We start from the raw sequence: 24291 nt of genomic DNA, 5'->3' as shown, positions 1-24291 counted from the left end.
GTGGGGACTGCTATGTCAGGTAGTGTAATCACTACCAGTTAAGGTGTTTCCTAACTGAAGTGAGAGGACAAGTTAGCTCCAAGATGGGGGAAGAGTGATGCAGAACGTTTGGCATTTTAGGAGCAGCCAGGAGGCCAGTGTGGCTGGAGCTAGGGTGTGAGAAATAATACATGCAGCCATGTGGCCAGAGCGCACATCACCTGGAGCCCATACACTACAGGCTTTTGAGCAGCAAAGAAAAACAATCTGATGGGCATCTTTAAGAAAGCTCACTTTAGCCAGCAGCCATGACAGTCATGGAGAAAAGATGATAGGGGTGGAGGGTAAGGCGTGGGCGGAGGAGACAATAGCAGAGAAAGGAGACTAGTTAGGAGGCTGCCACAATCATCTAAGCAAAAGGTGACAGTGCTTTGGACAAGTACAGTGGCAGTGGAGGTGATGAGATTGGGATACAGAAAGGCAGAGCCAACACCACCAGATGGTGGGTTAAATGTAAGGTGGGAGAGAAAAGGAAGATGAGATTTGTGACATGAGCAGCCAAAGGACGGTGTTGCCATTGACAGAGATAAGAAAGTGGAGAGGGAGCGGGCAATCCCAAGTCTGCTTTGAAGCATACGAATGTCTGAGATGCTTCTTCGACACCCAGGAAAACCCTGAAGAGTTGACCGTGGCTGAGTCACCCGGAGCTCAGGCCAGAGCTCCATCTGGAGAACGAAATCTGGGGGCATCAGCACGCAGAGGGCCTCAAAGCCCAGATAAAATTGGGCCTACAGAGAGAAAAGAGAAGGCCTCCGAGCCGAGCCCTCGGACCCGCCAGCATTCAGAGGCAGCGAGGAAGGGGGCATGTTCTGAGGAGGCCACAGATGGAGCAGCCAGCAGGGAAATGTGAGGCCAGAAAGCCAAATATTAAAAAGGGTGTCAGGAAGGAATTGGTCACACTGTCAAACGTTCCTGATAATTAAAGGAAGAGAGGAATCAAAATCAACTATTGGATTTGATACCAGGGAGATCACAGATGACCTTGAGAAGAACAGTTTTAGTGGAGTAGGGAGATTAAAGTCTGAGTAGAGTGAGTTTAATACTAAAGAAAAGGAGATACACTAGAGACAAAAGGTATATGCAACTTTTTCAAAGAAGTTCATGGTAAGGGAAACAAATGGTGCAATAGTTAGGAGATGTGGAATTAAGAGAATTATACTATATATGTTGGTGCAATGGAAGGGAGAGAAGAAAAAGTTGGTAATACAGTAGAGAGGGGAGAATCACAGAGTGACGTCCTTAAGGACACAAGAAGCACTGGATGGGATACAGGGCACATGTGGAGGAGAGGGGAGCTGGACAGCTGAGTCTTTATAACACTCAGCGTTTAGTGAACAGAACTACCCTTCAGACATTTCTTGGAAAAGGGAGGCCCACTAATTCAGGTTTCTAGGACACCATATCGAACCTCTAACATTAACTTGGCTTCAGGAAGCTACCATTCAAGTTATTTCACAACTTTCTATGCCTTCTTAAGAATGATATATGCACATGTCGGAATCAGTGGTATAGTAAGAAATGTATTTGGTCTTTGTCTCTGGTTCCTGGCACAAAGCTCCTAAAAACCTTGGAATTTCCTGAGCAATCAGGATGTCTTTTCTTATTCATAACAAGCCCCTTTCACCCAAACCTGACTTTATGTGAGTGAAGTGACTCAAGGTGGGACCCTTAGATAGTTTTTGAATGGGGGCTAGTCACCAGAAAGACCACATGCATAATTAGAGGGTGGGAACTTTCAGCCCCACCTCCCCACTGCCAGGAAGGCAAAGCGGTGCTGCAGATCAGGTTATAAAGACTCTGAACAAGGAAACACTGGGAGCTGCTGGGTTCGTGAAGGCACTGATGGGAAAATTATGGGCTGGGAAGTTGGCACGCCCACAGAGGGCATGGAAACTCTGCACCTCTTCTCCCCCAAACTGTCCTACACGTGTCTTCCATTTGGCTGTTCCCGAGTTGTGTCCTTTATAAGAAACCAGTAAATGTACATGAAGTGTTTTCCTGAGTTCTATGAGTCAGTCTAGCAAATTACTGAAGCTAAACAGGAGGGTTGTGGAAACCCCCAAATCTGTAATCAAATGGGTAGAAGTGTGGGTAGCTCAAGCACTCTACTTGCATCTGCAACACCATTTACTTTAATTACTTCTCTTGTTTACGGTCTCTCTCCCTGCCAGAATGTAAATCCAATAGGGCCGAGATTTTGGCCCAGTACCTGTCCTAGCACCCAGCACATGGCAGGCACTCAAGTAACGTATGCTCAATGACTGAAGTGAGACTGTTTCCACTGATGGGAAAATTATTTCCTGGACCTAGAATTTCCTTATCTATGTGGAAAACTCATCCTTCCAGACCCCCACTGTCCCATCCATCTCCTCAGGCAGGGCTGAACACCTCTATGACACGCCCACAGCACCTGATCCCCTGGGGACCCACCCTCAGACAGTTCTGCGAGTACAAGGGGGCACTGTTAGTAATTATACGGATACAATAGGAATGATCAGGGCTGTCCAGGGCAAACCAGAACGTGATCATTCCACATCTCTCACCTTTTCCATGGCTGTTCACTCATTCCCTTCCATAGTCATTTATTTATTGGCTGTCTCCCATACCAGGCTGTGAATCCTTAAGGACAAATTCATCTTTGTATCCCCAGCACCTCACACACATTGCAGATGCTTGATAATATTGATCAAATGAATGAACAACCACTTCCACGTGGAGACCTGGGATCGCCGAGCCGCGGTGGAGCAGGGAGGAAGGCGCCTCCCTAACAGTGGGGACAGAAAGCCCCCTTCCTGCAGCTGATACCCAGGGCCTTTTCCCCTTTGCATGGATGTCTGGCTCATGACAGCCCCAGTTCCCACTCCTGGTTCCCCCATCTCCTAAGCCTGGGCCCCCTGCACTTTACTGAACTTTGTTTCTATAATCCCTGGCTTTGCTGATTTCCTCAGACTGACTCAGGACCAGTATTGCACGGCCCCTGTTTAGACAACTCCCCACGGCTCCCTTTGCCCCACCTACCCAGTCCTACTGACCCAACAACCAAGCAAGTCCCAACAACAGACCAGGGCAGTGAGTTTTATTTCAACCACAAAGGGGGTACCCTTCCCCATCCACCCTAAACGTACCCTCTCTGGTCAGAGCTCCCTGGCTGGGTTCCAAGTATAGTTCTCATTGTCAGTGATGAAACTTAGTCTTTTCAGGACCAAGGCCTCAGTGCCACTCCTTTGGATGAAATGGATCTCTTCCAGATTTGTAGAATTTCTCTGGGCCTGCCAAAGACCTGTAACATTTCTTTCTGGCAGGAAGCAACAACCTATTTTACTAAGAATCAAACTTTTCCCTTTAAGATTATATATCATTGAAATAATCATGTATGCTGGTATAAATATGGGCTTGGCTTTACAAACAGCCTTTTCAAAATAAATTTCTTTCAAGTCTGAGGTGTGCATTTTGTAAGAAGTGATATAAATTCTAACTAGGGATCTAGAAATGAGGATATGAAACTTCTCAGACATACAAAAACACTTTTCGTTAATAAATATATTCTTAAATCACAATGATTTTCGTGATAAAAACATTATGGTGGCACAGAGTCAACCTTCCAACTTTAATTTTAAAAGGTATGTAATCTGAAAGAGAAATTGGCTGTGGACTGTTTTTGCCAAAAGTGCGTATTCCGAAAGAAACAGTTTTCAAAATAGCCCCAATAATGCAATAGACTGAGAATAACCGTTTAAGAGGCGGTAAATTCAGTTCATGAAGCTTTATAAAAGCTGGATATGCACTAGGCCCAGAAATGCTTCCCCCACAGACGCAGTCTCAGAAAGCTTACAATGCAACAGCTGTCCTTCACCACATCCCCACTGCACTGCTAACATGAAACCAGTCTCTCTAAAGCAAGAAGTTTTCTAACCATGATTTTCCGGACACAACCAAATATCCGCCAAGGCTGAAGGCAAACACGATGACTGCCTTCTACTTATTTTGACCTGTGACAGTCATGCAGAAAAGGAAAAAGGAAATTTAAACTACTTTCAAGATAGTGGCATTAGATTTGACATGTTAATTTAAGGTATCTAAACTGGAGAGTAGGCCAGAGCTCAGATCCCTCCCTACACAAGTTATACACGTAGACAGACCTAATCTGATGCAAAGACTTCCAGACCATAACCTATCAGGGATTGACTTAAACTACCTGAGAGAATATGGCTCGAAGGCGCTTCTAAGAATACTATTTAAATCCCTTTGTCTTTCATAAAAGCTTCCCTCCCTTTGCCAAACCCCTTTCCCTCCTGATAATGTGAACAATACTGGTTTCTGTAAACTTAAGGTTGAGAATTGTCTCCCTCAAGAAGACAAGAAATTTACCTGCTTTGTTCACTGCTGTAACCCAGGACCTAAAAGAGAGACTGGCATATGGTAAGCTCTCAATATCTGCTTAGTAAATAAGTAACTTTTCTAAAGCAATAAGTAGAAAGACTGCCAGATGGGAAAGCACAAAACGCTTTTCTGCAAGTGGTTTTCTGGGAGGTACGGATCAATTTGAGGCTCAACTATTCCTAAAGTCAAATAGATAAATAACAAAAGTCTCAGTGATGTGACATGACATCATATCATTTCTCTCTCCCCCTACACCCTTTCTCTCTTACTCCCTAAGAAAGCACTTTCATACCCAGTTATACAAACAACTTCTCTGAGAATTCAGGATCTAGCTGTCATAAGAGTTCTCAAAATAAGTAAAATTTTATTCACAGAATGTCAACTCTGCTGTAGAAAAGAATATAAGACAAAAGGGACAACACCTGGGTCTTCTAGACCCTTATTCTAAACTCTGGGCACCCAACCATAGCACGTGTACATTTTGAGATATAATCAGAAATGTTCTTTGTGACATTTATCTGGTTCACCTTGAATGGAACAAAACCAGGACTCCAAACCCACAAGCATTCTAGCAACACCATTGTATGGCCAACAGCATGTGGTCCTGCAAATCCAGTATGGCACAAAATTAGGAGTCAGAGGTTCCGTAGGACAGAGGGCTGATGTCTAGACAACTCACATGAGCGCTATTCAAATCCCCCATCAATTACTTTCCCATTTTTAGGTGAGCATAGCCAGAAATTTTGCAAAGCCTTAAGCCATTTTTCTCAGTTTTTAAAATTTGTTGCAGGGTTTTTAATTTCCTAAAATGGAAAGACTGACTGCTTCCAATTGTGCTTGTAATGCCAACAAGCCACCACATTCTATCTTAATCTAGGACACATTTCAGTTCGTTCCTGGGCTATGACCACCAGGAGGGATTGTTGGCAGGGGCCACCACTCTTCCTTCTAGTGGCACGTTCCCTCCAGTAGCTACTTGATATAATTAGATGGTAAGTGCTCTACATCATGAATAAATTGAACCTGAACACTCAGTGTTGAAGAGCACCATAAAAATAATATTCTGTTTGCTTTTTCATAAAAATGAGAAAGAATCCTCATTATACTGCATGAAGTTTTAAATAAACTCTGCAAATACCCTAGCAAGAATAGTTTGATTTCACTGAATTGTCAGAGAAAAGATAACAACCAGTAAAATGTAATGAAAAAATATTTAAAGCCTCTTTGGTTCTACAGTTACTGAGCTGTTCGAAGAACTGAGAGATCATGAGATGTGTAGAATAAAGTCCATAAACTATGGAAGTTTCTATCTCATTAAAGAGGATGACACCAAAACACGATCAAACACACAGTAAGAAAGATGGTATGTAAGATTACATGAGTGGTTCTGCTAACTCAAAGGCAAGAAAAGTCACTCTTGGGTCTGAAACCCAAGTCCTGTTCAATATACTCTGAACACTTACTTCCAGATGCTTAGAATATTTTGGTGTGCAAAAACTGGCATGGTAGGTGAAGCTGACACGAATCAAATAATCCCCTGAATCAAATAATCCCCTAACAAAATGTTCGATTTTAACTGTGACAAGAACAATCGATCTGACCTAGGCAGGGAAGGGGAGAGGGACAGTTGTCCCCTGAGGAGGTCTAATGCAATCTGAGATCTAAAGGAAGAACTTGAGTTGCCTTGGGGAAAAAAGGAGGGAAAAGCATTCCAGGCAGAAGGCACGGAATATGCAAAGATGATGTAGCAGGAAGAAGTGTGGTGTGGGCTCAAAAAACGCAATGAGGTGGGGAGAGGGCATGATAAGGATCTAGGAAATTCAGATTCATTAGGTAAAGCTATACCTGGCACACACCCCACACACAGTTTTTGTAGACCATAGTAAAAAGGTTTTATCTTTACCCTAAGCACATTGGGAATTTATTTTATTTTATTGCTGGCTGTGGTGGTTTTCCTTGGAAGTAAGGAGAGTGAACTAAGATAGCAGTGTCATGCAGCCTCTTATAGGAATCTCTGGGGGGTGGAGGGTGAAAAACTGATATTCCAGAGCATGAACTTCTATGTTCTGGAATAGACATCTATTATATATCTAAATATCCCCAAAGTGGAGATTTAAGGTGCAAATGGAAGAATGGCACACAGTCTCTGAAGGTAAACTGAGGCATAGCTTAGGTTATCTTGGAGGGCCCAGGGTGCAGGAATACAGGCCACCCAAGGGTAGCGGGATGGAAGTGCACAGTAAGAGGCCCTGACATGAAAATGGAGGAACCCATTTCTAGCGGAGAGGCACAGAAACGACTGTTTTTACACCCCAGGTCCCCAGCCACGAGCTGTGTGGCTCTGGATAAATCACATGTCTTTCTGTGACAATTTCCCCATTTGTAATAGGACCTACCTCACAGGATTATTTAGAGAATAAAATGAGTTTATGATACATATAAAGTACTTAGAGCTGTAGCCACACATAGTAAGTACTCAATAAATACAAGCCATCACTATTATTATCATTATTATTAATACTACTATTGTAAAAGATCAACGTATGTGGTAAGCAGTTAAGGAAATGCAAACATTTGTAAATATACAACTAAAACAACATGTTCTCATACTTGCATGTACATGAGAATCACCTGGAAAGCTTGTAAAAAAATGTAGATTCTTGGCCTGTCAGAGGTAAGGCCTAGGAAACTAGATTTTTCCTAAGCTACTAGGGGATTCTGACAGAGTTGATCCAAGCATTTTATTTTACGAAGTTTCAAGCCTACAATTTAAAATAAATATTCAGGGAGGGGGGGTTCACAGTGTGAGGGATATAAATGACGAACGTCTAAGTATTACCTTGTCTTGTACACCTGACACTAATAAAAAAAAAAAAAGCGTTGCTTTGTATTCATGTAAAATGTAAGACAAAATCAAAATAAGGTTTTCGATCTTTTTAAAGAATCTATTCTACAGCTTATTGATCAACACTTTCCTGGCCCTCTTTTATGGGAGAAGTAACACACTCAAACAAAATTTCAGTAATAAATAACTGAAAATAACCAATATTAATCTAAAATAAATAAATAAATAAATAAATAAATAAAATAAATATTCAGGTATCAAATAAAGAATTTCATTGCAAGGACTTTATAAGGATAACTTTATAAAACAAATTTCAGGTTATATATTTGTTAAGGCAAAATGAAACAGTCACTTGCAAAATCTACTTCTAGAAGTAAACTAAATAATCAGAATCTGTTTGATTGGCAAAATATAGTGTTTAGTTTTTAATAACCATTTTCACAAATTTCTTATTTTTTGGCCAAGTGTTCATGTCATTTTATTTACTTTTTATTAAATGTATTGAGGTGACACTGGTTAGGACAATTGTGTAGGTTTCAAGTATATAATTCTGTAACAGATCGTCTATATATTGCATTGTGAGTTCACCAATGTCAATTCTCCTTCCATCACCATATATTTGACCCCCTTTACCCTCTTCTACCACCTCTCCTCCCCCCTTACCCTCTGGTAACCACTAAACTGTAGTCTGTGTCTATGAGTTTTTGTTTCTTTGTCTTGTTCCTTTGTTGCTTTCAGTTTTATAGCCCACATGAGTGAAATCATATGGTTCTCAACATTTTCACAAATTATTTAAATGTGATTCCAAATAGCCCAAAAATGTCACTATATGCTGCATGTTGAAGAGAAATTGAAATAAACATCTGGACAGTGGTATATATGTTCTTTAATTATTCGATTTTATTTTCTATCAAAATTAATAGAGCCCATCTTCAATCATACAGAGAAAATGATTTTCTGCTAAGACACAACCAAAACTTTGCAAGTTCTTTCACTTTAGTTCAGGGTTACTCAACTTCAGCACTCTGCAATTATTTTAAGTCATTATTTACAAAAATTATTTACACTAACAAGTGACCTTCTTCAGAAAAATCAAACAAGTGACTAAGTTTAAAGAAGGTGAAATCACTGGCCTCATGCACACATGTGGTGAACAATGTCTGAGAAGATTATAAACTCAAGGTATTGTTTACTCCTTTTGCTCAAAAAGCCATTACACAACCCAATACTTGGGATCTTTAACTCAACAAGAGTATGAAAACGCTGCTTAGGCTCTTTATAATAATAAACAACGCACATTCCTGTTTTATTTGCAAAAATAATTAGCAGCAGCTGCTACTTACACAGAATTTTTAACAGAAAATATTTTACATACTGAACCCAAATATTTCAGAACATAAAGAGCCTGACGCCAAATGAAGTGTTCTGCCTTTTTAAAATTTAAAATAAGCCATGACAGTTAGCTTCTACATTCCTTCATCTAATTAGAAAAAAATGACTGAAACATTTTCCTACGACTCAAAGAAAACAGCTGGACACATCTGTCAACTAAGCATCTCTGGAGGGAAAGGAAAACTTAATGCTTTAATAGCGTACTTACATGTGAGGGCTCAGTTCATAAAAATTTCTATTCCTGTAATCTTCCACTTTCTCTGGTGAATAAATTGCCAATGACCGGTAAGGGTTAACAGATATAACCACACTTCCAATGTATGTCTGCAAAAGAAAGAGTAAAAATACCCATTAGTACACAGAATGTATTTAACATCTTAAGTCTTAGTGACGCATGATTTCATCCTTTAAAAAAACAACCTTCGTTCTACTTGACCATTTATTTTATACTTTTCAAGAATGCTTTATTTACATCTCTGAAGACATGGACAATAATGTTTATTCATTTTGCTGATAAATGAAAGCAAAGACTTATACATTGAAAATACTTTTCAAAATAAATCTCAAGATTAATTTATGATCCTGGATAAGAGTTCACTAAAGCCCTGTCATATTTGCCCAAAATTTCATCACCAACCACTAAGTGTGAGCAAGAGTATGCTTTTCCTGACTCCATTTACAACTGGGTGTTTCCGTCTCTCATCTTCATCTTCCTGTTTCAGTTTATAGTAACCCCGAGCTTCCCCTCCTCCCTGCCCACACTTATATCTGTCAAATAAATAGGTGCACTGCCCTTATGCAAGCCTGTCAATCTCTACAATGGGTTCAGACCACATACAACTCAATATTAGAGCCATTTATCCCTTGGGCATTCAAACAATATAATTGCATGTTACATCTAAGGTACTGTAATACCAGAATTTAAATGTACTTTCTGAAGGAGAGTACATTTAATGTCAAATTTAAATTTAATGTAGAATTTAAATGTACTTTCAGGGGCATCAACACTATATTTTAGCAGACACAAATCCTCTCGCGTTACAAACCAGAACACTATTTATCTTCCTTTCCATTTTGATCCTAAATTCCTGGGCAGCAGGAGTAGTGTAGGTTTAGTTCATACTGTATAAAGACTAGCACAATGCCACAAGCAAAAGTCACTTAACTGTAACTCATCTTAGCAGCTCCATTTTTCCTTTCAGTTCCAACATCATAAAGATGGATGCAGGGGAAGATGCTAACAAAAATGTTACGTAATACAAATATTCTTTAAGAAAAATTTTTTTAAAGAAATTTTTTTAAGAAAATTTTTTTTGTATCATTGGATTCAAAATTATCGGTCTTTCTAAAAAATTAGAATAGAAAGTAGAACAGCAGACAATGTTCCACTGATTTTTTTTAACATGGATCGATTATTTTAATTATAAAAGAACTTTTCCCCCAACCCAGAAAACTGAACAGGTCATTTTTATACACACTTTCATCCAATGAGAACATAATCTTATCAAGAGTAGACAAGACTGCTGTTGTGAAAGAAAACTCAGTTCTCACAATTTTTTTGCATTTGTTTCCAGCATGCTATCACTAGGACCCCATGAATTTGGCCTGACAAGAGATGACTCCAAGTTTCCTAACTTATCCCATTTAGACAAGACTTTTTCAAGGTTTCTCCACACTCCAACCCACCTGGGCAAGTAGATGGGAAATGCTAGAGATGAGTAATTAAATTCCTTCTAACTAATTTACTAGAATTCGTTACATTGGTAGATATAGAAATACAATCATTGGTTATTCCTTTAGTATCTGTTGATTAAAAGATAATCCTTCTTTAGTAGAAAAGTACATGAATTTCCCTTTTTAGGTAATTTATTGAATAAAATAATCAAAATATTTGTTGTTAACTGAGAAATGAATTATCAAGTTGCTCTTTAAAACCAAACTTCACAGTAGCTAAATTCTTGATAAAAATCTGCTTCTGTGGCATTCTTGTATAGAGAGCAAACCCTGCTGTCTCAAACTGAAAATCAAAAGCCACACCAAGTTAAAAGTTTCTCTTTGTTACTTGTGACTTTTATACATACTGAATTGTGTGTGCTTTTTCCCCTCAGCTATTTCCCTATCACCTAGAACAGGTCTGGCCCAATAATGAGGTCTCATAAATATTTGTTAACCGAATGACTGATTTGCACAGGGCCTATGCATTCCTAAGAAATGGGATGGTACAAACCACTGACTCTCATACAATTATTCTTCTCTCAAAATAGCATGCCAAGTACACTGCATCCAGTGTCTAATATTTTATTAAAACCTGCATGCCATGCGTTGCCACTGAACAAACCCTTAAAACTATATGCTTTCCCCTCAGGTTCCTTGTCCTATTGTGGTAGATTGTTTGCAAAGATGGCTGGGGAAATTCCTTCCATCCCTGTATGCATACCACTTTGAAATGTGACTTTGCCATTCTTTCTATTAAGAGGTCGTTTATTTCTCCACCCCTTCAATCTAGACTTGTCTATGTGACTTGATAGGACCAAATGGACATTATAAGATGAGACACATAAGGAGAGAGGCTTGAAAAGAATTTGTGCAGTAAGATGTGCTCCTGTTTTTATGGCTGCAACTGGAAGCCATGATGTGAATAAGCTTGGGCTAGCCTGTTGGAGAGATCACATGGAAAGAAAGCCCAGTCGCCCTAAATTAAAGAGCCTAATAACTAGCAGATGTATGAGTGAGGCCACTCTCAACCAGCCAGCCAGCCCCAATAAGCCCCGCAGATGCCTAAAGCTACATGCATGACCCCAGATGACACCAGCAGAAGACACACCAAACTGAACTCCGCCTAAATTGCTACCCCAAAGCTGGGCGCAAATAAATGGTGTCGTTCTAAGCCATTAATTTTGGGGGGGGTTGGAGGGAGAGTGTTACACAGTAATAGCTACTGATACACCAACACAGCTCAGCAAGTCAGAAAAGGGGCCAGGCAGAACAAGCTTTATCAATCTAAATAAGCAAAAAGAAAACTGTGCTATCTCTCCGTTCCACTTTGTGCAAATGCTTCAGATACGTAAGTTCTACTCTTGAACTCCTAAGAGGTTTGTCCTCTGTTATGATACCTGCCCTTGCTGTTGCATGGGTTTCTTCCTTGAAGGTCCTATGTGTGTTAGTCAAAGATTTAAATATTCCCACATGTGCCAAGAGGATAACTCAAATGTCCGTAGTCACAACCCTCCTTCCTTTGAGATTCAAACCATCCCCGACAGCAGCTGATTGGCTGGGCAGCTAGCTACATTCAAGTAATTGCAGTTCCATATTCAACCTTCTTTTCGGGGATCAAAACAAGAGTGACCAGACAGTTCATTTTTACATCAATTAACATTTAGACTTCTAAGTGATACATTTGATTTTGTTTTTTAACAAGCCACTGTATATTATTTAAAGTTGGCGATTTTTTATTGCATCATGCTCTCAAAACTATGGTAAACTAACTCCTTAAATAACCCTTGGAATTATGAAATTGGACATTAAAAAAAAAAGAAGAAATTGGATATAAGACACACAGCTTCTTCAAGTCAAGTATGTGCATTGAAAAGCCTGGTCATTATGTGTCCTTTTTATTCTGAACATGCCAAGGAGAAAAAAAAGGAAGAAAAGTATTGTAAACTTTTATAAAAGGGAAAAGCAAAAAGGACCCACCTCTTGCCCCCTAGAGTTCCACTCACTTACTCGACTGGAAATAAGAGATCAGTGTTGTATTATGTCCAGCACCAGCGATCTACTCTGGAGCTCGGACGGTGCCAGTACCAAGAGAGCCACAAAAGGCCTCCAGCATCTTAGCTCATTCCAACCAGCCCATTTCTGTGGCCATGCTCATCTTGAACCTGGCCCTTAAGACCCAAAGGAGTCAGAGAAACTCCTACTAGTCTCCAGAGGATGTTCTTCCAGTTGGCTGATCACATCAAAAAGGACCCCTTCCACATAATGGCTAAGACCACCTACCAATTAGGTTCTAGCTACCTTCTCCAGAGACAAGTCTGGCTCTCCTTACCCTCAATGTATGTACATAGGTATGTATGTATGTATGTATGTATGTATGTATGTATGTATATAGATATTGCTCAGTATACTTATTTACTCCTATCTATCCTGTAACCAACCTCCTAACCATCCTTACCACTTCCTAGCTCAGTACCTCCATGCTCTTGTTAGGTAGAAATTAGAAAATGTAAGAGAAGGAGGAGGGGTGGGAGGGTGTCCACAGTACCTACAGAAAAAGCTCATAAATAGCTTTGATTAACTGCCTCTAGCCATATTATGTTTTTACAAAACAAGAGGACGAAGAGGTGGTCTAGAACAAGGTGGTCAACAGACCTCCACCCATCTTAGGAGGTCACCCCTTCCCCCCCAAAGTGGTAGGAGTGTGGGAGTGTGCACCCCTTCCCCCCAAAGTGGTGGGAGTGGTGGGAGTGTGCACCACTCCCCCCGCACACCCCCCCACATCCCCCCCAATCAATATGTAACTTCCTCGCCCCACCAAGCAAACTATAATTCCTGGGACAATGGGCCTAGATATCTCTCTCTCTCTCTCTCTCTCTCTCTCTCTCTCTCTCTCTCTCTCTCTCTCTCTCTCTCTCTCTCTCTCTCATCTTGGCTAGGCCCCTTCTCTTCCCTGAGAATGTATCACTAATGAACCCTGCTTCCAGTCTAATCAGCGTGTTGACCTTTGTTTCTTCACTGCATTGGCAAGAAGAACCGAAACTCCCATAACACTCCCATCCCTCAGCACCCCAAGTTCTCAGGCATGTGTACACCACCACCATGACAAAAGAAAGCTCCCTCTCTCCCACTGCCCAGCCTCTGATTTCTAGGCAGGGAGGGGGAAGGAAGTCAAGGGAAGAAGAAGAAAAGAAAAAGGGAAGAGGAAGCGTAAACTCTACCTTTCTATATATAAATGGCACATTCAATTAGCAAGTTTATCTTTTACTTCTCAAGGGCAGATACTAAATCAAGAATGTACACACATTCCGAAGTCAAAACAATCCTGTCTTCATATTTCACTTATCTCCAGCATTCCAGAACAGACGCCTTGTGAATAATACTTGAGTATTCCTACTGTGATTACAGTGAAAACTAAAGTCTTTTCTGGAAGACATGAACTTCCACTTTCCAGATCACAATTCAGAACCCAGAAGAAAATCCTCTGATATATACTGGAGATGCCAAAAAAATGTATACAAGTGGACACTTTGGTCAACGTTGCTCAAGCAATAGTTCACCATAATCAGAAGTGTCTGGACGCTGTGGTAATCACTTTGAGCACCTCTTGTAATTGCAGAAGTCAAACGTGACTTGTATTCATCTTTTGATACTGAGTATTATGATATTAATAGTTTTCTCCTTTCTTAAAATGTGTATACATTTTTTTGGCACCCTCTGTACATAATTCAAGGACCATAAATTTTATTCTATAAGAAAGTTCTTCCAGAACCCCATCGTCAGAGATTCTATTTCAGTGGTCTAGGGAGAGGCAAGGCATTCTACCGTATCTATTCGTATCTTCAATTCGTATCTTCTAAAGTCTCCTGAGATAGTCATGTATAACCAGAGTTGAAAATCGTTGCTAATGGCCTTTGCCTTCAGGACTCCCAGGACTGGGTTTGACTCTCAAATGCAGCAATCATGCTAGTGTCGCTGTTGGCCCATCTTCTATCTTTCTTTCCCCTTCAAATATTCCTATGTAAGTAATTCTGTAAACATTGCAAAATGAAAATACTTTTAGCCGACTTTCATTTTGGCCACAGTTCTAATAAACTTGGCACATGGTATTTCGGCACACTACAGAGAAAAACAGCAGCAACATCTGTAAACTGGGGCCATTCTCTCACAGTATATTTCAAATATTTGACTATGACTCATTGCAAGAAACAAAATTTTCACCACCACCAAGTATGTGTACTTGAGCGTCTATTTATATACACATAAATACATATATGAAATTATATTTCACAAAACCATAAATACCCTTAATCACATGCAATGCACTGATATCTTTGTTGAATTCTATTCATTACAATTTTTGTTTTTTAATTTGCTTGTCCTAACCCACTAAATGGTTTTCATCACCTACTAAAGAGGTGAATCTTGCAGATTAAAAAATACTGCTATAGAGCAGTTCTTAACGGCTTTTCAGTCATTGATCCCTTTGAGATGACAATGAAAGCTATGAACATCTCTCCAGAAAAAAAACACATATAATAAGCACATAAAAGATAAAAGTCTGCATACAGTGGATATACCAAGATTAGAACTCTCACCCTAAGGGGAGAAAACGATGGCCAGTCATGGAAAAGGGAAGACACAAGGGAAAGAAAAAGAGAAGCAAACAGAAAGAAAAGGAGTAAGGAGTGATCAAAATAATTTCAAAGTATAGAAATGAAAAGCTACTTAGAGTAAGAGCCAACAGTTCAGCTCAGCTGGCCCTGAGCATCGAGTCAGAACACAGCGTAACAATCAAGGGCCGAAATGAGAGAGAGCATTCTGTTTTTGATGACAAGGCTATATGCAATGCTTTTTGCAAGTGAAATAGTGAAGCACAATTTTAGTATTTTATGAGTCTCAATTATGTAGAACTGTATATACTTTCTTCCACAATGCCAGGGAAATGAAACATTAGTATACATACACCAAAAACTCAGGAGAGTTTCACATCTTTCCTATCAGGGTAACATCAAGGTCTTTAGAAGCCCTAAAACTCTGTAGTTTTACATTTCAATTCCCCATATGAAATTGAAAATAAAATTATAACTAAACCATAAAAAACGTAAGGAAATCTTATGACTTGTTTTCACCATGATGGCTACTCCAATGCTTCTTTTCAAGTATCAAATTCTTCCAATATATTTTTAAAGCCCTGCTTTGCTGAGGCTCTAACTAGGTAGGCATCCCGTCTGCCTACCTGCCGCTTCCTTATTTTCTTCAGAATGAATGTTACTTGTTTATAGGCTCTGCAGCTCCTTAAAAACTCATTCCCCAAGCCTATTAAAGTGCTGGCATTTTATATACACTTCACATACACCTTTTTACTAAATTCCTCCTAAATCCCCACGAGATAGATATGAATTCTCCACCTTAATGTCCATAACAATGGAGCACAAAGAAGTGCCATGACCCCATTGTCTAAGACACTGGAATGAGGACAAGGAGCCAAAAATCTGTTCTCTTCGTCAGAGTACACAAATCCATGCTGTCTGATAGGCTGAGCAAGCTTTGACAAAAAATGGCCAAGAAGGACTCCGATTCACAGGAAATGCGTTATACATACAATGCCTTCAAGTGGCATCTTCACCTCTGTGTAATGGAAAGCTGCTCAGTTGGCCGGAAGTCTCCTATGTGGCTGTGAGAAATGGAGAAATCCTTATACCACCGGGAATAAACAAGGCGGAGGAGGGGAATGATCTTCTACCGTGTTTCACCGAAAATAAGACCTAACCGGACAATCAGCTCTAATACGTCTTTTGGAGCAAAACTAATGTAAGACCGGGTCCGGATCTTATATAATAAGACCCAGTCTTATATTAATTTTTGCTCCAAAAGACACATTAGGGCTTATGTTCAAGGGATGTCATCCTGAAAAATCATGCTAGGGCTTATTTGTGGTTAGGTCTTATTTGTGGGGAAACACAGTGTATCTGAAATATTGTATAAACCTTGGCTCCAAGTTATCAGGCAAAGTTTTTCAGTTTTCTGTGAACCTGGACACATAAACTTCTCCAAGCCCCAGCTTCATTTGGACAAGGAGGATGACACAGGTTCCTCCCTCATCTAATTGAGGAGTAAATGAAATTGTGTGTTACAGCATGAAACACAGTAAGAAGTCCGTAAATATTACCTATTGTGATTATAGAAACTCACAGTTTGGCTCAACTGGACGCTATTGGCCACAGGAAATAGCCAAACCAGGATTCGAGAGCCTGTAACCTGTTAGTATCTCACCTAAACTCAGTGAGGCATCCTTTAATACCAGAGCCCGACAACATGGTCTTCGTATACAAGGAAGTGATGAATTACCAGGGGAGCACATGACATATGTCTTAACGAAGCTACTATTAAAAGCCTAGGATAACGAGGAAATGGTTATACAAGATGAACTGCTGGAGCCTTCAGAAATGACAACATGCTGTTCACTTTAGGAGGAAAAATGTACCCTGTTCTTTGGGTCTCAGATCCTGGGAATTTGACAAGACATCAAGACATTAGGTGTCACAGTGTTTTTAATTATCTACCTGTAAGATTTCCCAAATTCCTCTGAAGAGGACTTTTTGTCTTAATTGGATTTTAAAGACAGTTTAGTCAACCAAACTCTTTGGTTGTTTTTTTAAAAAAAAAACACAGGTTCAAAATTGTGAGAAACTGCGTAAGTAAAATTTACAAATATAAGGTCAAGAACCAGCTGAGGCTTCTACCAAGGTCTTACACCGGAAGCAATGTAATACAGTGTGTACACTGCATATCTTCAGTTTTAAGAAGATATTTGTGATACATATGCGATACATGTATACACACACACAAACACACACACACACAACAAACACTAATAATAGCCTATTTTACAGGGGAAGAAACTGAAGGCATTCGAAGGTTTTACACACTTGCCCAAGGTATCACAATTAGCAGTACAGGTAGTTTCCTGCCAAAACTCTACACCACAATCTGTTAATATGACGCTAGAACAGAGAAGTGTGATTTGGTCAAGCTCTTCCAGCTGCTCAGCAGAGATGCTCTCAAATTACATCAAGTACTGAAGGTTTCACTGTAATAAGAACACACCCAAGGATCCTCAAAGTTACCTATCACTGAGCTATAACAGTGAGTATGGGTGCAAGGAAGCATTACAGACCAAGGCAACACAGGTTTGTGAAGACTTCCCCACCAGTTCCAGTTATCAATGGGCTCATCCCCTGCTCATGTGTCTGCTTCTTCTGGGTCTACTACTGACTGGTTTTCTCACTCTCTACTCCAGGGCTGGTCTATGGCACAGACTTTTATCCATAATTTCTGCTTGCACGTGGCTGATCATGGCCTCACAGCAGTCGTGACTGCCAGTATCTGCTTCCATTGATCTTTTATTTTTTGTGTGTCAGTATTTCTCAATTCAAAGTTTGAGCAAAGAATCAAGCCCCATTCTTTCTAACTCTGCTGTGCCATAAGTCACTGGCCTTAGCTCAGGAGCCCACGCATAGGCCAGGAGAGCATGGAAACCATGGCTGCCAAGGAGGCCGCATGCGAGTCAGGCATGGTCACAGTCAGTCTAGTTGGAGACATGCCTAAACTACCATCACATTATAACCGTTCCGGCGCTGCAAGTCGTTTCAGACTATGAATTAAAGAACTATATATGAGTTCTATGCCACGCAGAAATAGTGGCTAAAAATATCACTTCAGGCAGTCTTTATTTTAGAGCAGGATAACACAAGACTACCGTATCCTCACTGAGATAAACTCTGTAATGAGACAACAGGTACCATACTCCAAACCTAGTAAAACTCGTAACTAAGGTACAGAGTGGTCTTGTGTCACAGGTATACTACTGACCTGAAGACTTAAAAATAATATTATGTGGCTAATTGAAAGTAGTAATACAACAAAAATGAAATCTGCACAATGAATACCAAAGAGGGAAAGGGTAGGGAAAAAAAGAAAGGAAAGAGGGAAGGAAAAAGAGAGTTTGGGGAAGGGAAGAGAGAGAATCTAATTACAGAAAACCTCCGTATCTGAAACCTTGAAGAAAAGTCATTCTGGGTTTCCAAATTTTTCAGATGGTCATGGACGTCCCAGGTACTCCCTTCCTACTATGTGCCAAGTACCAGGCTAAGATGCTACGCATCATGATTTTTTTCATGGATGAGAGAACTGACCCTCAGTTACTTAAAATGGCCACAGTGGTTGTGAGTAGCTAAGAGTCAACCTTAGGTCTATCTGCCAAAAGTCCATGCCTTTCCCAATATGCCATACTGTATCTCGCCTTCACCCCTCCTCCAAAACAGTTTGAAACAAAATAGCCTCTCTTTAGAAATTAGGATTACCATCAATAATTACTATATTTATCTCTACTACAGCTATAACAGCAGAAATAGATGCATGTGTAAAGAGGGTAAAATTGGCCACATGTCCCTTGTGCTGAGTTGCTTCCCCTCCTCTTCTACCTGTGCTCACAAAGGTGAAGGACCATGTGCAGCTGTCAATCACCTGCCATTCAGGAAACATGATGAAAAAACAATCTCCTCCCAATGTTTTCTCCCACCTTCCAGAGGGGAAAACACCATCTTAATGGCTGTTACCTCTAATGTGACAAATGAGCACCTATGACTTTAGAACTGAACACGCTTGTTCCATGTCACACCGATTTATGTCACTGCATTACTGAATGCTTAACACACAGCAGGAATGCTGATTATCATTTCAATTATTTGTCTGGGTTGTTGAGACTGTCTTGTTCCCAACCTACACATTCTTCAACGTCATACTCAATTATTTTGAACAGCACTTTGTAGACTGAGAATGCTTCCGTATTAGTGGTATCATCGACGCTCACAGCAACCGTAGTAAGTCAGGAGTATTACTGAAAGACGAACTCTGGGGCCGGACTTCCTGGGTGTGCATTTTAGCTCCATCACCTACTCACTGTGTTACCTCGGACAAGTTATTATATTTAGCCTTTCTGAGCCTCAGTTCCCTCATATGTAAAATGAAGATAAGATGAAAACCTACAGTGCATAGAACTCTAGTAAAACTCAAACGAAAAAATACATGTGAAGTGTGTAGAATAGGATATTGCACCAATAAGGACTTAATGAATGTTAGTTGTCATCATTTACCATTTTTCCCATAAGAAAGCAATCACGGAGGAGATGAGGCACCTATCCCAGGTCTCACAGACAGTAAGTGGCAGAGCCAGGACAAGAGCTCAGGTCTTTGCTTCTTACTCTTAGTACGCACCACACTGCCACCAAAAGGTGACGACACTTTCAGAGACCCAAGATCGGGCCTTATTTTCCTCCAAATCGAACTTCACAGTGATTTCAACGAGAGCACTTAAATTAATATATTATAAATAGTATACAAATATTTCAAGAACTATATAGTGCCTGCAAGATGAAACAGCTACACTCGAAAAATAACAGATAAATTCTGTGTCCATTTTGCAAGTTCTAAGAGGAAGAAATTTTCCAATCATCAAAGGTTTCAAGCGAGCTTGGATGGGTAAAAAATGGCAAGTTAATACCAAAAATGATTGTTTTTGAAAAGTATTATAAAACTGTCCAAGAAATAGACTGTGCTCAGAAATTAGACACAACATTTCTCTTCAGCCTTGTGATTTGCTGTTTTCACCAGTTTTATCTAGCCTGCTAATGCAGTCTCCATTCCAAACACCAAAGCTACACTCTTAAAAACACACACAATTTGTTCTTGTGTTTCCTTAATGCTCCACCTTCTCAATGAGCTGAGCAGGCTGAGTCTGCTCACGGTGAACCACTCATACACAAGTCTAGGTGTTTCATTTCACCAAGTCAGGGACCCCTTCCTCCTTTCCCCATTTGGTCTAGGTGGATGGGAGGTGGCATTAAAGATAGTTCTCATTCCACTCAAATTTGGTTGGATCTGGGTTCTCTGGGGAAAGGTCCATCCATCTTGATGAAGGAGGACCCCCTTACTTCCAGCTCTAGAACAAAAAAAAAATAATTTTTGATCAAACTTACATAATCTGATTACCCACTGCTCTATTAACTACTATTACTTCTGGAAATGGGACTGGGATACTGAGGTTAAGAAAATTACATTTTTATGTTAGGTATGCCTGTACTACCTGAATTTTTTTTCCAAAAGCATGTTACTTTCGTAATGAAAAAAAATAAAAACGAAGGACTTTTTAAAGGAAATTTTAAAAAGAAAAAAAAAATTGGATAATGCCTGGGTAGCATGAATAGCACTAAATTGGATGTCTGAATTCCAGCCCCTGCCAGCAGGGGCTCCAGCTCTTGGCCAACGACACCAAGAGCTTAGAAAAGGACTGTGTCTTCAATGAGACTGCAGTCCTGGTGGACGCCCCGATGACCTGGTGAAAAACAAACCGTGAGCAGAGGGCCCAGATGAGCCATGCCCGAGCTCCCCAGCCACATAAACAGTGAGATGATAAATGTATGTTAAGTTGCTACATCTGGGCCAATTTATTTATGCAGCAAGAGAAAACGAATACAGCATTAACACAAAATTCCCAGGGATATATGTTATACCCATAAGGTAGGAATTTTCATGTGGCTGTATGAAAAGCTTTTTGAAACTTCAAATAAATACATAAATGCTCAATAGCATTCTTTTCATTTACTTTTCAATATATTAAACCAAATATATTATACGTACTTATATTTGAGTATCATTCATAAAAGCATCTAATCACATCCTTATGGGGATCCTAACTCGAGTATTAACTTCTAAAATTTAAGACAATTTTTACCAGACTTTCAAAACAGTCGCTCTTACACCTACAATTAGTTTAACTTAAGACCCTAAAATTGGACTAATTCGGACCGCTATATCTGGATGATCCCCAACCTGACAATTCAGATAGAAAACAAACTAAATCTACTTGTCAGCACAAAAAATACTTCTTTGTTACCTTGGTTCTTTTGTTTCCAAATTTGCCCTGGGCCTTACTCTTGCCTAAATTGCAGCTTTCCTGTTCCTGAACAGAACCACAGCCCTGACCAGTCACCCTAAAAACAGCACCATGTCTGTCTGGGTCACCTACATGACAAGTCTACATAAAATCCTGCCACAGTTCTATCTGGCTGAGGCGGGGGGAGGGAGGCCGGAAGAAGGTCTCCCGAAGGACAGAAAGCATACCGAAAAGCAGCATTCACTCGGGAACGTCACCACCAGCATTTCCCACCACTGACCCCACACAGAGGCTGCCAGACTGAACAGCACGTCCTGCAGCTGGTCCCAGCTTGAACTGCACGCTGCCAAGAGGGAGGAATAAAAGCAAACAGAGTCCTGACCCTGCATGTTACTCCATCAGGCCACCATTCCCTGTTGATTCTCACCTGACCCTCCTGCATCTCCAACTGAACCACAGCCCTTACTGAAAAGAGCAAGTCAACATCTGGAACTGTCCCAAATTAGAGACTGTGCCCAGGTTATGAAGCAACTCAGTGTGGGTGAACAAGTATGTGAACCCACCTCGACGTGAAAATGGATATTCCTGGCTCCAGGAGGATCTTTCGTAAAAGTACCTGGCCCCATCTTTATGGAGGTGCTAATTCTAGTACCAACTTCTAAAAATTAAGACAATTTTTACTAGACTGTCAAAACAGTCCACTTACAACTACAACGAGTTTAACATAAGCTCTGAAAATTGGATGAATTCAGACCTCTATATCTAGATGATCTCCAGCCTGATAATTCAGATAGAAAATAAACTACCTCTACTTGTCAACACTAAAAACACTTCTTACTCAAAGAAGGACTGCAAAGAGCATATTAGATTTAAAAAACAAAAACAAAAAACATATGCCTTACATAATAGAATAAAATTGAATTACTTTGGAAGCAAAGATGTCAACAAAATTTCCCTAAAGTGAATGAACTTCAACTATGCCCCAGAGTCTCTGAGGCACCTATTTACTCTTCTCCGCCATTAGTTCTCCAGGAGAGAAGTATGCCTTTGGGTGCACTTGAAACCGAGAACTCAAACGATAAATGCTTCCCAGGGCAGATATCCTCTAAGGTGATATCAGTATCAGTAAAGCCGCTTCATTACGAAATCCCCTACGAAGCCTGTGAGGGGCCTCCTGCGGGTGACCTCATCCATTTCCCTTTTCCTCTTCTAGCATGGGGATAGATGCCTTTGGTTGGGTATCCACCCCCTTCCACACAGCCCATCTACTTGGGAAAAAGCTAACCTGACCCTAATCCTAGGAGTAGACATCGTTGTCCTGAGACAGTCAGCTCACTGCAGTCACCTGACCATAGCAGTAGTGTGAAGAGGGTATGTGACTCAAGTGGCCCATGCAGAGCTTCAGGTTTAAGATCACAAGGGATTCTACTTCCAGGTTCAGCTGTCTAGAGATCCACTAGGGGTTATTCATTCTCTAGAGAGTTGAGAACTCCCATCTAGAAGCAAAGCAATCCCTTGTGAGAGCTCTGTGAAGGTAGGGGTGATTTCTTATCTCCAGATATGGGGGAGAAGGGTGGTGATGGATGGTAGGATGGAAGGATAGGGTCCCCTGACCTGGAATTGGTTCACGCAGAAGGCTGCTAAGGCCAAGGATTTAGCCAAAGTTCAAAAGTCTGAGCCAAGGGTCCTTCCGTTCACTGGCCCCTTTGTCAACCATGGCTTCTGAACATATGACTGTTCAACGTGTTTGCATGAGGAATCCTCATGGACTGTCACCCACTGTTATAGAATAAAACAAAACTATGAGACTACAAAGGAGATTTTTTTTTTAAATGCACCTTCACTATCTGGGAAAGAATTTTAAAAAAACAAAGTGAAGTACTAGACAGTAAAATATTGCATGTCATATTAACTTAGCCTTTGGCATCAGACAAAACAATTTTACAATCCATGAACAAAAGTAAAGCAGGAATGTTATAAGAATAAGAACCAGAAACAGATTTCCCAAGGGTGGTATACATGACGTGTGGGGTAGCAGAGTTGTGGTAATCAAATTTATTGTACAGTATTTTTTTAATTATAGAAACCATACATGTTTGACTTAGCAAATCTTATAATAAAGATGTCTAAGGAATAACCTTGCCCTGTCCCTACTTCCCATCCCATCCCATTCTATCCCATCCCACTGTGGTACCCAAAGTTAGCATGCCTTTCTCTATATACATACAAATATATAATACATAAACCCTCCATTAAAAAAAAAATAGGATCGGGGCAGCCAGATGGATCAGTCGGTTAGAATGCGAGCTCTTAGCAGCAAAGTTGTGGGTTCAACTCCCACATGGGATGATGGGCTGCATCCTCTGCAACTAAGATTGAAAATGTTGACTGGACTTGGAGCTGAGCTGCGCCCTCCATAACTAGATTGAAGAACAACAACTTGACTTGGAACAGATGGATCCTAGAAAAACACACTGTTCCCCGATATTCCCCAATAAAAATTTTTAAAAAAATAGGATCATACTACACACATTCTATAACCTGCTTTTTTTTTCTCTTTTTTTTTTTCTTAAAATAGAGAATGCCCAACCCTCAAATATGATGTGTGTTTAAAGTTACAAAATGGAAGCACACATCTTATGGAAATGATAGTACCAAAGTATCATGGAAAACTTTTAATTTATATGCATATCTGAAAGCAGAAAGCCATTTTCTGCCTTTGTTTTATACCAGAAAGGACATTCCAAAAATAGAGAAGAAAATTATGTACAGCTGAAACCCAGACATTTTGTCTGCTAAAGACTCATGAATGTTAACACTTGGCATTTTGTTAAAAGGGGGATTGTTTTATTTTTAGTGAGTACAACAAATCAGGTATTTGAATGCAGGTAATGTCCTACTCTCCATCCTATTTTCAATTCATCTAAAAGTGAATTGTGCTTCTGAGAGCCAAAAAGAAAAACGA

At 40.2% G+C, this 24291-nt stretch overlaps 1 protein-coding gene across 5 annotated transcripts in view; it reads right to left on the bottom strand.

The window, feature by feature from the left end:
• Positions 1–24291, bottom strand: part of MYO1B (myosin IB) — a 172807-nt gene that overhangs the window by 114967 nt on the left and 33549 nt on the right. For all 5 annotated transcript variants that reach the window (XM_081051487.1, XM_081051488.1, XM_081051490.1 and 2 more), the window contains exon 3: positions 8865–8980. In XM_081051487.1, the coding sequence (XP_080907613.1) occupies positions 8865–8980 (116 nt within the window). The remainder of the gene's footprint in view (positions 1–8864; positions 8981–24291) is intronic.

This window comes from Rhinolophus hipposideros (genome assembly GCF_964194185.1).
Source record: "Rhinolophus hipposideros genome assembly, chromosome: 6".
NCBI classification, from domain to species: domain Eukaryota; kingdom Metazoa; phylum Chordata; class Mammalia; order Chiroptera; family Rhinolophidae; genus Rhinolophus; species Rhinolophus hipposideros.
Note: the sequence above shows the minus strand (reverse complement) of the source record. Positions and strands in the feature narration are given on the sequence as shown.